The following is a 17,342-nucleotide window of genomic DNA, read 5'->3' as shown; positions in this document are numbered from 1 at the left end:
CACCTTTCTACCTCAAGTCACTCCCCAACAGAAAAAGGCACCGACTTTTCAACCGCAGCCCTTTCGTTCCTTTAAAAATAAGAGAGCAAAGGGCTATTCATATCTGCCACGAGGCAAAGGTCGAGGGAAGAGACAGCAACACGCAGCTCCTTCCCAGGATCAGAAGCCCTCCCCGGCTTCTACAAAAGCCTCAGCATGACGCTGGGGCTTCTCAAGCGGACTCGGGGACCGTGGGGGGTCGTCTCAAAAATTACAGCGCGCAGTGGGCTCACTCGCAAGTAGATCCCTGGATCCTGCAGATAATATCTCAGGGATACAGGTTGGAATTAGAGACAGATCCACCTCGCCGTTTCCTGAAGTCTGCTTTACCAACGTCCCCCTCCGAAAGGGAGACGGTGTTGGAAGCCATTCACAAGCTGTACTCTCAGCAGGTGATAGTCAAGGTACCTCTTCTGCAACAAGGGAAGGGGTATTATTCCACTCTTTTTGTGGTACCGAAGCCGGATGGCTCGGTAAGGCCTATTCTAAATCTGAAGTCCTTGAACCTGTACATAAAGAAGTTCAAGTTCAAAATGGAGTCACTCAGAGCAGTGATAGCGAACCTGGAAGAGGGGGACTTTATGGTATCCTTGGACATCAAGGATGCGTATCTCCACGTTCCAATTTACCCCTCACACCAGGGGTACCTCAGGTTCGTTGTACAAAACTGTCACTATCAGTTTCAGACGCTGCCGTTCGGATTGTCCACGGCACCTCGGATCTTTACAAAGGTAATGGCCGAGATGATGATTCTTCTTCGAAGAAAAGGCGTATTAATTATCCCATACTTGGACGATCTCCTAATAAGGGCGAGGTCCAGAGAACAGCTAGAGATGGGATTAGCACTGTCTCAGGAAGTGCTAAAACAGCACGGGTGGATTCTGAATATTCCAAAATCCCAGTTAATGCCGACAACTCGTCTGCTGTTCCTAGGGATGATTCTGGACACGGTTCAGAAAAAGGTTTTTCTCCCGGAGGAAAAAGCCAAGGAGTTATCCGAGCTTGTCAGGAACCTCCTAAAACCAGGAAAGGTGTCTGTACATCAATGCACAAGAGTCCTGGGAAAAATGGTGGCTTCTTACGAAGCAATTCCATTCGGCAGATTCCACGCAAGAATTTTCCAAAGGGATCTGTTGAACAAATGGTCAGGGTCGCATCTTCAGATGCACCTGCGGATAACCCTGTCTCCAAGGACAAGGGTGTCTCTTCTGTGGTGGTTGCAGAGTGCTCATCTATTGGAGGGCCGCAGATTCGGCATACAGGATTGGATCCTGGTGACCACGGTCGCCAGCCTGAGAGGCTGGGGAGCAGTCACACAAGGAAGAAACTTCCAGGGAGTATGGACGAGCCTGGAAACGTCTCTTCACATAAACATTCTGGAACTAAGAGCAATATACAATGCTCTAAGCCAGGCAGAACCTCTGCTTCAGGGAAAACCGGTGTTGATCCAGTCGGACAACATCACGGCAGTCGCCCATGTGAACAGACAGGGCGGCACAAGAAGCAGGAGTGCAATGGCAGAAGCTGCAAGGATTCTTCGCTGGGCAGAGAATCATGTGATAGCACTGTCAGCAGTGTTCATCCCGGGAGTGGACAACTGGGAAGCAGACTTCCTCAGCAGACACGATCTTCACCCGGGAGAGTGGGGACTTCATCCAGAAGTCTTCCACATGCTGGTAACCCGTTGGGAAAGACCAATGGTGGACATGATGGCGTCTCGCCTCAACAAAAAACTGGACAGGTATTGCGCCAGGTCAAGAGATCCGCAGGCAATAGCTGTGGACGCGCTGGTAACGCCTTGGGTGTACCAGTCGGTGTATGTGTTTCCTCCTCTGCCTCTCATACCAAAATTATTGAGAATTATACGGCAAAGAGGCGTAAGAACGATACTAGTGGTTCCGGATTGGCCAAGAAGGACTTGGTACCCGGAACTTCAAGAGATGATCACGGAAGATCCGTGGCCTCTACCTCTAAGGAGGGACTTGCTTCAGCAGGGTCCCTGTCTGTTTCAAGACTTACCGCGGCTGCGTTTGACGGCATGGCGGTTGAACGCCGGATCCTAAAGGAAAAAGGCATGCCGGAAGAAGTCATTCCTACTTTGATTAAAGCAAGGAAGGAAGTAACCGTGCAACATTATCACCGAATTTGGCGAAAATATGTTGCGTGGTGCGAAGATCGGAGTGCTCCGACGGAGGAATTTCAACTGGGTCGATTCCTACATTTCCTGCAATCAGGATTGTCTATGGGTCTCAAATTGGGATCTATTAAGGTTCAAATTTCGGCCCTGTCGATTTTCTTTCAAAAAGAATTGGCTTCAGTCCCTGAAGTTCAGACCTTTGTTAAGGGAGTGCTGCATATACAGCCTCCTGTGGTGCCTCCAGTGGCACCGTGGGATCTCAATGTGGTTTTGGATTTCCTAAAATCTCATTGGTTTGAACCACTAAAAAAGGTGGATTTGAAATATCTCACATGGAAAGTGACCATGCTTCTAGCCCTGGCTTCTGCCAGGAGAGTGTCAGAATTGGCAGCTTTATCTTACAAAAGCCCATATCTGATTTTCCATTCGGACAGGGCAGAACTGCGGACTCGTCCGCATTTTCTCCCTAAGGTGGTGTCAGCATTTCATCTGAACCAGCCTATTGTAGTGCCTGCGGCTACAAGTGACTTGGAGGACTCCAAGTTACTGGACGTTGTCAGAGCATTAAAAATATATATTGCAAGGACAGCTGGAGTCAGAAAATCTGACTCGTTGTTTATATTGTATGCACCCAACAAGATGGGTGCTCCGGCGTCTAAGCAGACGATTGCTCGTTGGATCTGTAGCACAATCCAACTTGCACATTCTGTGGCAGGCCTGCCACAGCCTAAATCTGTAAAGGCCCACTCCACAAGGAAGGTGGGCTCATCTTGGGCGGCTGCCCGAGGGGTCTCGGCATTACAACTTTGCCGAGCAGCTACGTGGTCAGGGGAGAACACGTTTGTAAAATTTTACAAATTTGATACTCTGGCTAAGGAGGACCTGGAGTTCTCTCATTCGGTGCTGCAGAGTCATCCGCACTCTCCCGCCCGTTTGGGAGCTTTGGTATAATCCCCATGGTCTTTTCAGGAACCCCAGCATCCACTAGGACGATAGAGAAAATAAGATTTTACTTACCGATAAATCTATTTCTCGGAGTCCGTAGTGGATGCTGGGCGCCCATCCCAAGTGCGGATTATCTGCATAAATTGTACATAGTTATTGTTAACTAATTCGGGTTATTGTTGAAGGAAGCCATCTTTCAGAGGCTCCGCTGTTATCATACTGTTAACTGGGTTCAGATCACAAGTTATACGGTGTGATTGGTGTGGCTGGTATGAGTCTTACCCGGGATTCAAAATCCTCCCTTATTGTGTACGCTCGTCCGGGCACAGTACCTAACTGGAGTCTGGAGGAGGGTCATAGGGGGAGGAGCCAGTGCACACCACCTGATCGGAAAAAGCTTTACTTTTTGTGCCCTGTCTCCTGCGGAGCCGCTATTCCCCATGGTCTTTTCAGGAACCCCAGCATCCACTACGGACTCCGAGAAATAGATTTATCGGTAAGTAAAATCTTATTTTCCATTTTTAGGTCTGTTATTACCGGTGACCTCTATTTTTGAGTAGCGGAATTTGTTGCAAGCTTGTTTTAGGCTCAGTTGTATGTGGGTTGTATAGCCGCCTCCTCCCTTTCCTTACAATATCAGCACTCCCGCCCGGGGTGTCTCCCCTTCACCTGTGGCCTCTTTTCTTTCGCTTTTTCTTTTATTCCCTTCAATAAACTTATATTCAAAAATGTACTGTATGCTTTTTACGTACCTATGATTGTTTGTTCATGTTTGAGACTGTGGTAGATGTATTGAGCCAATCATTACGGATTTGAAAAATGACAGGAGCTGATTGACTGGTGCGTTATCACCTTGCACTTATCACTGCTTTATCACTTCTCCAGGCTTAATACATCTGCACCTGTGTTTCCTTTGTTTCTCTCCTTTTGGTGCTGGCTGGTCATGTTTCTTTATACTTGTATGTATATCTTATCTTGTACAGAAAAATAAAAACTATATTAAAAAAATAATAATCTGGAAACATGCCAATAAAATAAATATTAGACGGTAAATGGCATCAGTCACAAGTAAGGGAACATAATGGTGCACTAGTCTATAGGAAGGGTGTTGCGTGATACCACCGTGTCATTTAGAATTGTCACATACTGTATAAAATGTCATTGTTGGTGCTGCAGGTAACCATACTTGTTACTTTCTCTAACGTCCTAGTGGATGCTGGGGACTCCGTAAGGACCATGGGGAATAGACGGGCTCCGCAGGAGATATGGGCACTTTAAGAAAGAATTTAGATTCTGGTGTGCTTTGGCTCCTCCCTCTATGTCCCTCCTCCAGACCTCAGTTTTGAATCTGTGCCCGGACAAGCTGGGTGCTGTTTAGTGAGCTCTCCTGAGCTTGCTATAAGAAAGTATTTTGTTAGGTTTTTTTATTTTCAGGGAGCTCTGCTGGCAACAGACTCCCTGCATCGTGGGACTGAGGGGAGAGAAGCAGCCCTACTCTCTGCAGATAGGTCCTGCTTCTTAGGCTACTGGACACCATTAGCTCCAGAGGGATCGTACACAGGATCTCACCCTCGTCGTCCGATCCCGGAGCTGCGCCGCCGTCCCCATCGCAGAGTCGGAAGACAGAAGCCGGGTGAAAGAAGCAAGAAGACTTCGAAATCGGCGGCAGAAGACTCCAGTCTTCACTGAGGTAGCGCACAGCACTGCAGCTGTGCGCCATTGCTCCCACACTACACCCAAATACTCAGGTTACTGGCAGGGCGCAGGGGGGGGGGCGCCCTGGGCAGCAATTAGAGACCTCTTTGGCAAAAGTTTGCATATATACAGTTGGGCACTGTATATATGTATGATCCCCTGCTAAAAATTGTACATGAAAGCGGGACAGAAGTCCGCCGTCGAGGGGGCAGGGCTTCTTCCTCAGCACTCACCAGCGCCATGTTTTTTCTTAACAGCACCGCTGAGAGGAAGCTCCCCATCCTCTCCCCTGCAGTTACACGGTAGAAGAGGGTAAAAAGAGAGGGGGGGCACATAAATAAGCGCAAAAATCAATATAAACAGCAGCTACTGGGTTAACATTAAGTTACTGTGTTATTCCTGGGTTAATAGCGCTGGGGTGTGTGCTGGCATACTCTCTCTCTGTCTCTCCAAAGGGCCTCATGGGGGAATTGTCTTCAGATGAGCATTCCCTGAGTGTGTGGTGTGTCGGTACGTGTGTGTCGACATGTCTGAGGTAAAAGGCTCCCCTAAGGAGGAGATAGAGCAAATATGTGTGAGAGGGTGTCTCCGTCGACAACGCCGACACCTGTTTGGATATGTGTAATTAAGTGCTAAGGTAAATTTATTGCACAAGAGATTAGAGAACAGACAGGGAATCTACCCATGTCTGTCCCTATGTCGCAGAGACCTTCAGTGTCGACTACGATAATGCAAAGTTACACCCAAAATGGCAGAAAAGTATTCAATATATGATTATTGTAATAAAAGATGATTTGCATATCACTGATGACTCATCTGTCCCTGACACAAGGGTACACATGTTTAAGGGGAAGAAAGCTGAGGTAAATTTCCCTCCTCTCATGATGAAAAAGAGCGGGAATCTCCAGATAAGAGACTGCAGTTTCCCACAAAGAATTCTCAGGGAGTATCCTTTCCCCACTAGGGCCAGGATACGATGGGAATCTTCCCCTAGGGTGTCACGTTTGCCCAAAAGGTAGCCCTGACCTAACAGCTATTCTCAGGGATCCTGCAGATAGCGTGCACATTCTGGTACACTACTCAGACCGGCGATTGTGTCGGCATGGGTTTATAGCGCTGTGGCAGCATGGACAGGTACCTTATCAGCAGAGATTGAGACCCTAGTATGTATATATATGTATATATAGATATATATATATATTAAAGATGCTGTCTTAAGAGATATATATATATAAAACATGCCCAAAGAGATATGAGTCTACTGGGTCCTAGAGTCAAAGCTATGTCGATTTCTGCTTGACGTGTCCTGTAGAATATGCAATGGACAGATGATGCCGACTTAAGAGACATATGGAAGGCTGAGGATTGTGTGGAGAAGGGTTCTCGGACCTGGTCTCCACAGTTATAGCTGGTAATTCTGATATTTTGCCTTATATTCCTGCACAGCCTAGGAAAGCACGACATTATCAAATGCAGCCTTTCGAACAAAGAAACAAGAAAGTCTGAGGTGCGTCCATTCTTGCCAGAGGCGGGGGCAGAGGAAAGAAGCTTCACTCCCTGTTAGATCCCTGGGCAATAGATATTGTGTCTCAGGGATACAAGCTGGACTTTGAGGAGATGCCCCCTCACCGACGGCGCTGCCGGCTTCCCCCACGAGAGGGAAACAGTGTTAACTGCAATTCACAAATTGTATCTTCAACAGGTGGTGGTCAAGGTTCCCCTCCTTCAACAAGGAGGGGGTTATTATTCGACCATGTTGTAGTCCCGAAACCGGACGGTTCGGTCAGACCCATATTGAATTTAAAATCCCTGAACATATACCTGAAAAGGGTTCAAGTTCAAGATGGAATCGCTAAGAGCGGTCATTGCAAGCCTGAAAGGGGGAGATTTTATGGTGACTCTGGACATAAAGGATGCATACCTTCATGTCCCCATTTATCCACCTCATCAGGCGTACCTCAGAATTGCGGTACGGGATTGTCATTACCAATTTCAGATGTTGCCGTTTGGTCTCTCCACGGCCCCGAGAATATTTACCAAGGTAATGGCGGAAATGATGGTGCTCCTGCGGAAGCAAGGTGTCACTATTATCACGTACTTGGACGATCTCCTCATAAAAGCGAGATCAAGAGAGCAGTTGCTGAACAGCGTATCACTTTCTCTGGAAGTGTAACGGCAACACGGCTGGATTCTATATATTCCAAAGTCGCAGTTGGTTCCTACAGCTCATCTGCCTCTCCTAGGCATGATCCTAGACACAGACCAGAAAAGGGTTTATCTCCCGATAGAGAGAGCTCAGGAGCTCGTGACACTGGTCAGGAATCTATTAAAACCAAAACAGGTGTCAGTGCATCACTGCACTCGAGTCCTGGGAAGGATGGTGGCATCATACGAGGCCATTCCCTTCGGCAGGTTCCATGCGAGGACCTTCCAATAGGACTTAATGGACAAGTGGTCCGGATCACATCTTCAGATGCATCGGTTAACCACCCTATCCCCCAGGGCCAGGGTGTCTCTCCTGTGGTGGCTGCAGAGTGCTTACCTTCTCGAAGGTCGCAGATTCGGCATTCAGGACTGGGTCCTGGTGACCACGGATACAAGCCTCCGAGGGTGGGTTGCAGTCACACAGGGAAGAAATTTCCAAGGGCTGTGGTCAAGTCAGGAGACTTGCCTTCACATCAACATCCTCGAACTAAGGGCCATATACAACGCCCTACGTCAAGCGGAGTCCCCGCAGTGGCTCATGTAAACCGCCAAGGCGGCACAAGGAGCAGGGTGGCGATGGTAGAAGCCACCAGAATTCTTCGCTGGGCGGAGAATCACGTAAGCGCACTGTCAGCAGTGTTCATTCCGGGAGTGGACAACTGGGAAGCAGACTTCCTCAGCAGGCACGACCTCCACCCGGGAGAGTGGGGACTTCATCAAGAAGTCTTCACGCAGATTGCAAGTAGGTGGGAACTGCCACAGGTGGACATGATGGCATCCCGCCTCAACAAAAAGCTGCAGAAATATTGCGCCAGGTCAAGAGACCCTCAGGCGATAGCTGTGGACGCACTGGTGACACCGTGGGTGTTCCCGTCGGTCTATGTATTTCCTCCTCTTCCTCTCATACCCAAGGTGCTGAGAATCATAAGGAAAAGAGGAGTGAGAACAATACTCATTGTTCCGGATTGGCCAAGAAGGACTTGGTATCCAGATCTGCAAGAAATGCTCACAGAGGACCCGTGGCCTCTGCCTCTAGGACAGGACTTGTGCAACAGGGGCCCTGTCTGTTCCAAGACTTGACGGCATGGCGGTTGAACGCCGGATCCTGGCAGAAAAAGGCATTCCGGATGAGGTCATTCCTACGCTGATTAAGGCTAGGAAGGACGTGACAGCTCAACATTATCACCGTATATGGCGAAAATATGTGGCTTGGTGTGAGGCCAGGAATGCCCCTACGGAGGAATTCCAGCTGGGCCTTTTCCTTCACTTCCTACAGTCGGGAGTGACTTTGGGCCTTAAATTGGGTTCCATTAAGGTTCAGATTTCGGCCTTATCCATTTTCTTTCAAAAAGAACTGGCTTCTCTGCCTGAAGTTCAGACGTTTGTAAAGGGAGTTTCCTGAAATCACACTGGTTTGAACCACTCAAAACGGTGGAAGTAAAATATCTCACGTGGAAGGTGGTCATGCTATTAGCCTTGGCTTCGGCTAGGCGTGTGTCAGAATTGGCAGCTTTGTCACATAAACGCCCTTATCTGGTTTTCCATGCGGATAGAGCAGAATTGCGGACCCGCCCGCAATTTCTGCCGAAAGTGGTTTCATCCTTTCATATAAACCAACCTATTGTGGTGCCTGTGGCTACTACTGACTTGGAGGATTCCGAGTCACTGGATGTAGTCGGGGCTTTGAAGGTTTATGTAGCCAGAACGGCTAAGGGCAGGAAAACAGAATCTTTGTTTATCCTGTATGCTTCCAACAAGCTTGGGGCGCCTGCTTCAAAGCAAACTATTGCTCGCTGGATCTGTAACACGATTCAGCAGGCTCATTCTGCAGCTGCCCGAGGGGTCTCTGCATTACAGCTTTGCCGAGCGGCTACTTGGTCAGGTTCAAACACCTTTGCAAAGTTCTACAAGTTTGATACCCTGGCTGAGGAGGACCTTGTGTTTGCTCATTCGGTGCTGCAGAGTCATCTGCACTCTCCCGCCCGTTTGGGAGCTTTGGTATAATCCCCATGGTCCTTACGGAGTCCCCAGCATCCACTAGGACGTTAGAGAAATTAAGATTTTACTTACCGGTAAATCTATTTCTCGTAGTCCGTAGTGGATGCTGGGCGCCTGTCCCAAGTGCGGACTTCTTCTGCAATGCTTGTATATAGTTATTGCTTAAATAAGGGTTATATTATAGTTGCATCAGAGTTTATCTGATGCTCTGTGATTGTTCATACTGTTAACTGGGTAAAGTTATCACAGGTTATACGGTTTGATTGGTGTGGCTGGTATGAGTCTTACCCTGGATTCCCAAAATCCTTTCCTTGTACTGTCAGCTCTTCCGGGCACAGTTTCTCTAACTGAGGTCTGGAGGAGGGACATAGAGGGAGGAGCCAGAGCACACCAGAATCTAAATTCTTTCTTAAAGTGCCCATGTCTCCTGCGGAGCCCGTCTATTCCCCATGGTCCTTACGGAGTCCCCAGCATCCACTACGGACTACGAGAAATAGATTTACCGGTAAGTAAAATCTTATTATTAGATTTACTTTGTAACAGCTTCTAGTCACAGTTTCCTTTCTGTTACAGAGAACCAGTCCACCGTACCTACGATTAACTGGTCACCCATCCCTGCAGGGCAGGAGAACTGGAGGAGGATGTCCTGTTAGAATGAGAAACATTCCACCCCGCACTGGCTGTTTCTAGGGAGGTCGGATTCTTGAAGCATACCACTGGCTCCTGTATTTCCGTGTCACATGGGGGATGTGCATGTAACGCTGAAGTTTGCTTTATTAAAACCATTCAGTGGTCTCTGATCTATATTCAATTCACTTAGCTCTTGAAAATATGAATGCACAAGAGGGTGCTTTGGTGCATCCATCTTGTAATATCCTCCACCTTGAGCGAACTATACTTTGAGCATTCAGCTTCTGGTAGTATGGATGCATGAGACCAGCTGCTTTGGTTTAGCCATGTTGTAATATAATATTGTTAAGTTATACACTGCAACAATCCAGTGCTCTAGCCATATTTCAGCAGCCATGTTGTACTGTTTCATTTTTCTGTACTAGCACGATGGATGGTCATTAAATGCCTCACAGATGCTGGGGAAAACTGGAGCAGCTTGTAGACTCTAATGACGCAGTTTAGCCTTCCAAATTCATTTTTGCTAAAGGTATTACATTGTCACATGGTATTAATTTGCTTCTATTTTATCACTCAAGGTAAACAATTTGGGTTAAAATTGATCCATCAGCTTCAAACAGTGGAGGCAGCCATTTTGTGAGTTAAACTTAAATAATGTTGTTTTTCCAGTTCGCTAGTTCTTGGTAATACCACTGAGGCATATGAAGTGCCTTATGCCTCAGTGATTTCACTAGTTCATAGTGAATGGATAGGCTATAAGGCTGTTCTGCTCACAACATGTCTGTAGCACCGTGTGTAGGTAGTGGATCCACTTTACGTAAGTAGATGTCACTTAGTTGATATTGTAGCATTGTGTTGTTGTTATAGTTCTCACATCGCAAGTCTCTGTGGACTGAATATATGCTCACAGTGGATGTAGAAATGCTGTGCTGGTTTACTTTATCCCTTTCCCCAGTTAGAGGTCCTGACATAGGCCATTCACACAATTCAGTGTATCCTTCCAACCCATCGGTGTCTTCCTCCTAAAGTAACAAGTGCTGTGATACTGTGGCTGCTTTTCTTCTCTTCAAATTCCTTTCTTCAGCTTCCAGATGTTCTATTGTCCGTCCCACAGTATGTGTATATTTTTATTGTGGATTTTATGTTGTCAAAATGATCTGTGGGTTATTGCATCTGAACAATGATTGCAATAAAGAAATTATTTATCGGATGTTTCTATGTGATAATTAGTATAAATCGCACACTTGTATCTTTTATCTTTTCAGCATAACACGGAACATAAAAATCAAACCCTGAATTTATACAATCTGCTTTATACAGTCAAATAGGGCATATAACTGCAGCATTGATAAAACTAGTGCGCAAAGTGCCAGTGTGTCACAGGAGGCAGCTGTCAGCCTGTCATTTTACTAGGAAGCACATCTACACTGATATTTTATAGGAAATCTACTTTTTTTTTCATGAAATGTAGTAATAAATATGATAGCAATTTTCTTAGGACATGCCTTTTTTTTCTTTTTCTCTTACGTCCTAGAGGATGCTGGGGACTCCGTAAGGACCATGGGGATAGACGGGCTCCGCAGGAGACATGGGCACTAAGAAAGAACTTTGGGTATGGGTGTGCACTGGCTCCTCCCTCTATGCCTCTCCTACAGACCTCAGTTTATTACTGTGCCCAGAGGAGACTGGGTGCATTACAGGGAGCTCTCCTGAGTTTCCTGAAAAGAAAGTATTTTGTTAGGTTTTTTATTTTCAGGGAGCCTGCTGGCAACAGACTCCCTGCAGCGAGGGACTGAGGAGAGAGAAACAGACCTACTTTAATGTCAGGCTCTGTTTCTTAGGCTACTGGACACCATTAGCTCCAGAGGGAACGGAACGCAGGTCTCACCCCGCAGTTCGTCTGAGAGCCGCACCGCCGTCCTCCTCGCAGAGCCGGAAGATAGAAGCCGGGTGAGTATGTGAAGAAAGAAGACTTCATAGGCGGCAGAAGACTTCAGATCTTCACTGAGGTAACGCACAGCGGTAATGCTGAGCGGCATTGCTCCCACACAGCACACACGCACTGCAGTCACTGCCCTGGGCAGCAATAAAGACCTCCAAATCTGGCAATAAGCATATATACAGGCTGGGCACTGTATATAGAAGAGATCCCCCGCCAGTTTTTGAATTTTTCAGTGGGACCGAAGCCCGCCGCTGAGGGGGCGGAGCTTGTTCCTCAGCACTCACCAGCGCCATTTTCTCCACAGCACACTGCTGAGAGGAAGCTCCCCGGACTCTCCCCTGCTTACCACGGTGAAAGAGGGTTTTAAAAAAAAGGGGGGGGGGGCACATAATTTGACGCAAATAGATAATTACAGCGCTACCTGGGTAAACATATAGTGTGTTTTTTCCTGGGTCATTAGCGCTGGGTGTGTGCTGGCATACTCTCTCTGTCTCTCCAAAGGGCCTTGTGGAGGAACTGTCCTCAGATAAGAGGTTTCCCTGAGTGGGTGGTGTGTCGGTACGCGTGTGTCGGCATGTCTGAGGTAAAAGGCTTTCCTAGCGAGGAGGTGGAGTAAATGAATGTGGTGTCTCCGTCGGCAACACCGACACCTGACTTTGTGGATATGTGGAATGTTTTAAGTGCTAATGTGAATTTATTGCACAAAAAGTTGGACAAAGCTGAGTCCAGGAATTATGCAGAGAGTCAGGCCCTGCCTGCTCCTATGTCGCAGGGACCCTCGGGGTCTCAAAAGCGCCCACTATCCCAAATAGTAGACACTAATACCGACACGGATTCTGACTCCAGTGTCGACTACGATGATGCAAAGTTACAGCCAAAATTGGCTAAAAGTATTCAATATATGATTATTGCAATAAAGGATGTTTTGCATATCACAGAGGAACCCCCTGTCCCTGACACGAGGGTACACATGTATAAGGAAAAGAAACCTGAGGTAACCTTTACCCCTTCTCATGAGCTGAACGAGTTATTTGAAAAGGCGTGGGAATCTCCAGACAAGAAAATGCAGATTCCCAAAAGGATTCTTATGGCGTATCCTTTCCCGGTTAAGGACAGAATACGGTGGGAATCCTCCCCAAGGGTGGACAAAGCGTTGACACGCTTATCCAAAAAGGTAGCACTGCCATCCCAAGATACAGCTACCCTCAGGGATCCTGCTGATCGCAAGCAGCAGGCTACCTTAAAGTCCATTTACACACACTCTGGTACCTTACTCAGACCGGCGATAGCGTCGGCTTGGGTTTGTAGCGCTGTAGCTGCGTGGACAGATACCTTATCAGCGGAATTGGACACCCTGGATAAGGATACCATTTATTGACCCTGGGTCATATTAAAGATGCTGTCTTATATATGAGGGATGCTCAAAGAGACATTGGCATACTGGGTTCTAGAGTCAACGCTATGTCGATTTCTGCTAGACGAGTCCTATGGACCCGGCAATGGACAGGTGATGCCGACTCAAAGAGGCATATGGAGGTTTTACCTTACAAGGGTGAGGAATTGTTTGGGGAAGGTCTCTCGGACCTGGTCTCCACAGCTACGGCAGGTAAATCAAATTTTTTGCCTTATATTCCCTCACAGCCTAAGAAAGCGCCACATTATCAAATGCAGTCCTTTCGGTCAAATAAAAACAAGAGCGTACGAGGATCGTCCTTTCTTGCCAGAGGTAAGGGCAGAGGAAAAAAGCTGCCAACCACAGCTAGTTCCCAGGAGCAGAAGTCCTCCCCGGCCTCTACAAAATCCACCGCATGACGCTGGGGCTCCGCTGAGGGAGTCCGCCCCAGTGGGAGCACGTCTTCGACTTTTCAGCCACATCTGGGTTCACTCACAGGTGGATCCCTGGGCAATAGAAATTGTTTCCCAGGGTTACAAGCTGGAATTCGAAGAGGTGTCTCCTCGCCGTTTTTTCAAATCGGCCCTACCAGCTTCTCCCCCAGAAAGGGAGATAGTTTTAAATGCAATTCACAAATTGTGTCTTCAACAGGTGGTGGTCAAAGTCCCCCTGCTTCAACAAGGGAGGGGGTATTACTTAACCCTATTTGTAGTCCCGAAACCGGACGGTTCGGTCAGACCCATTTTAAATTTAAAACCCTTGAACCTATACTTGAAAAGGTTCAAGTTCAAGATGGAATCGCTCAGAGCGGTCAAAGCCAGCCTAGAAGGGGGGGATTTTATGGTATCAATTTCAGACGTTGCCGTTTGGGCTTTCCACGGCCCCGAGGATTTTCACCAAGGTAATGGCGGAAATGATGGTGCTCCTGCGCAAGCAGGGTGTCACAATTATCCCGTACTTGGACGATCTCCTCATAAAAGCGAGATCACGAGAGCAGTTGTTGAACAGCGTTTCACTTTCACTGAAGGTGTTACAACAACACGGCTTGATTCTCAATATCCCGAAGTCAAAGTTAGTTCCTACGACTCGTTTGACCTTCTTAGGCATGATTCTGGATACGGACCAGAAAAGGGTTTATCTTCCGATAGAAAAGGCCCAGGAACTCATGACTCTGGTGAGGGACCTATTGAAGCCAAAACAGGTGTCAGTGCATCACTGCACTCGAGTCCTGGGAAAGATGGTGGCATCTTACGAGGCCATTCCCTTCGGCAGGTTCCATGCGAGGACCTTCCAATGGGACCTACTGGACAAGTGGTCCGGATCACATCTACAGATTCATTAGTTGATCACCCTGTCCCCCAGGGCAAGGGTGTCTCTCCTGTGGTGGCTACAGAGTGCTCACCTTCTAGAGGGTTGCAGGTTCGCCATTCAGGACTGGATTCTGGTAACCACGGACGCGAGGCTCCGAGGTTGGGGAGCAGTCACACAGGGAAGAAACTTCCAAGGTCTTTGGTCGTCCTGGAGCTGAGGGCCATATACAACGCCCTTCGTCAAGCGGAGACTTTGTGTCGCGACCTACCGGTTCTGATTCAGTCAGACAACATCACCGCAGTGGCTCATGTAAACCGCCAAGGCGGCACAAGGAGCAGAGTGGCAATGGCGGAAGCCACCAGGATTCTTCGCTGGGCGGAAAATCATTTAAGCGCTCTGTCAGCAGTGTTCATTCCGGGAGTGGACAACTGGGAAGCAGACTTCCTCAGCAGACACGATCTACATCCAGTAGAGTGGGGACTTCATCAGGAAGTCTTCGCACAGATTGCAAGTCAGTGGGGACTGCCCCAGATAGACATGATGGCGTCCCGCCTCAACAAAAAACTACAGAGGTATTGCGCCAGGTCAGGAGACCCTCAGGTGGTGGCAGTGGACGCCCTGGTGACACCGTGGGTGTTCCAGTCGGTCTATGTGTTTCCTCCTCTTCCTCTCATCCCCAAGGTGTTGAGAATAATAAGAAAAAGAGGAGTACAGACAATTCTCATTGTTCCAGATTGGCCACGAAGGGCCTGGTATCCGGATCTGCAGGAAATGCTCACAGAAGATCCGTGGCCTCTTCTTCTAAGACAGGACCTGTTACAACAGGGGCCCTGTCTGTTCCAAGACTTACCGCGGCTGCGTTTGACGGCATGGCGGTTGAACGCCGGATCCTAGCGGAAAAGGGCATTCCGGATGAGGTCATTCCTACTCTGATAAAGGCTAGGAAGGACGTGACAGCTAAACATTATCACCATATATGGCGGAAGTATGTTTCTTGGTGTGAGGCCAGGAATGCTCCTACGGAAGAATTCCATCTGGGCCAATTCCTTCACTTCCTACAGACTGGAGTGAATTTGGGCCTAAAATTAGGCTCCATTAAGGTTCAGATTTCGGCCCTATCCGTTTTCTTTCAGAAGGAATTGGCTTCTCTCCCAGAAGTACAGACTTTAGTGAAGGGAGTGCTGCATATTCAGACTCCTTTTGTACCTCCAGTGGCACCTTGGGACCTGAACGTGGTGTTGAGTTTCCTTAAGTCACACTGGTTTGAACCACTTAAAGCGGTGGAGTTAAAATATCTCAATTGGAAAGTGGTCATGTTGTTAGCCTTGGCTTCGGCTAGTCGAGTGTCGGAGTTGGCGGCTTTGTCTCATAAAAGTCCCTATTAAGTTTTCCATATGGATAGAGCGGAATTGCGGACCCGTCCTCAATTCTTGCCAAAGGTGGTTTCGTCTTTTCATATGAACCAACCTATTGTGGTGCCTGTGGCTACTCGAGACTTGGAAGATTCCGAGTCCCTTGATGTGGTCAGGGTTTTGAAAATTTACGTGGCCAGAACGGCTAGGGTCAGGAAAACAGAAGCACTGTTTAGCCTGTATGCAGCCGACAAGGTTGGCGCTCCTGCTTCCAAGCAGACTATTGCTTGCTGGATCTGTAACACGATTCAGCAGGCTCATTCTACGGCTGGATTGCCGTTACCAAAATCAATAAAGGCCCATTCCACCAGGAAAGTGGGCTCTTCTTGGGCGGCTGCCCGAGGGGTCTCGGCATTACAGCTGTGCCGAGCTGCTACTTGGTCGGGTTCAAACACTTTTGCAAAATTCTACAAGTTTGATACCCTGGCTGAGGAGGACCTCATGTGTGCTCAATTGGTGCTACAGAGTCATACGCACTCTCCCGCCCGTTTGGGAGCTTTGGTATAATCCCCATGGTCCTTATGGAGTCCCCAGCATCCTCTAGGACGTAAGAGAAAATAAGATTTTAAACCTACCGGTAAATCTTTTTCTCCTAGTCCGTAGAGGATGCTGGGCGCCCGTCCCAAGTGCGGACTACTTCTGGAAGACTTGTATATAGTTTTTGCTTACATAAGGGTTATGTTACAGTTTTCCTCAGTCTCGGACTGATGCTGTGTTGTTTCATACGGTTAACTGGTTCGTATATCCCAAGTTATACGGTGTGGATGGTGTGGGCTGGTATGAATCTTGCCCTTAGATTAACTAAAATCCTTTCCTCATACTGTCCGTCTCCTCTGGGCACAGTTTCTCTAACTGAGGTCTGGAGGAGGGGCATAGAGGTAGGAGCCAGTGCACACCCATACCTAAAGTTCTTTCTTAGTGCCCATGTCTCCTGCGGAGCCCGTCTATCCCCATGGTCCTTACGGAGTACCCAGCATCCTCTACGGACTAGGAGAAAAAGATTTACCGGTAGGTTTAAAATCTTATTAATTCATAGACCCTCCCAATTGATTTGTAAGCATCGTTACTGCAATTGGAACGCTCATAGTTGGAGAGAAAAACAATAGGTCTCTTCCTAGCACTAAAGATTAAAAGATGCTTTACTTAAAGTGTTCAACAGAGCAACCAATCAGAATCTGGCTATTGTTTATCTGTTCCATTCGAGAAAATTATATCTAGAACTTGAATGGGTGCTGCGGGCTACACATCATCTACTCTCTTAAATCCGCACTTTAGTAAATATACCACTTTGTACAGTATGGCAAAATGATTGCAACAAACTATGAAAAAGAAATTCCCATAAATGTCTGAGTATGTAAAACTTTTTTTTATATTGCTTATGCCATTTTATTGTGTTTTCTTAGAAAGTGGAAGTTTTTAGTCTGTTCTATTTCAGACAGGACAATTAGTTTTTAAATATGGAGTGATAATTTAATCTGAAAAATTCCTAAAAATAATTAAATAACATGTATTTTTAGGGGTTTATTGTGGAAACATCTTAACGTCATCCACCTTTTACTCATTAATAGAAGCGGCAGAAAAATGTTGATATATCATAGAATATGAATTACCACGAAGAACAATCCCAAACACAAA

At 47.3% G+C, this 17,342-nt stretch overlaps 1 protein-coding gene across 1 annotated transcript in view; it reads left to right on the top strand.

Annotated features, from left to right (window-relative positions):
- Nucleotides 1-10,859, top strand: part of NSF (N-ethylmaleimide sensitive factor, vesicle fusing ATPase) — a 243,493-nt gene extending 232,634 nt beyond the window's left edge. Inside the window, exon 21 of the mRNA XM_063959459.1 lies at nucleotides 9,593-10,859. Within this exon, the coding sequence (XP_063815529.1) occupies nucleotides 9,593-9,620 (28 nt within the window). The 3' untranslated portion in view covers nucleotides 9,621-10,859. The remainder of the gene's footprint in view (nucleotides 1-9,592) is intronic.
- The last annotated feature ends 6,483 nt before the right edge of the window (nucleotides 10,860-17,342 follow it).

This window comes from Pseudophryne corroboree, chromosome 3 (assembly GCF_028390025.1).
Source record: "Pseudophryne corroboree isolate aPseCor3 chromosome 3, aPseCor3.hap2, whole genome shotgun sequence".
Lineage (NCBI taxonomy): Eukaryota > Metazoa > Chordata > Amphibia > Anura > Myobatrachidae > Pseudophryne > Pseudophryne corroboree.
This window is presented reverse-complemented; position numbering and strand designations above follow the sequence as displayed.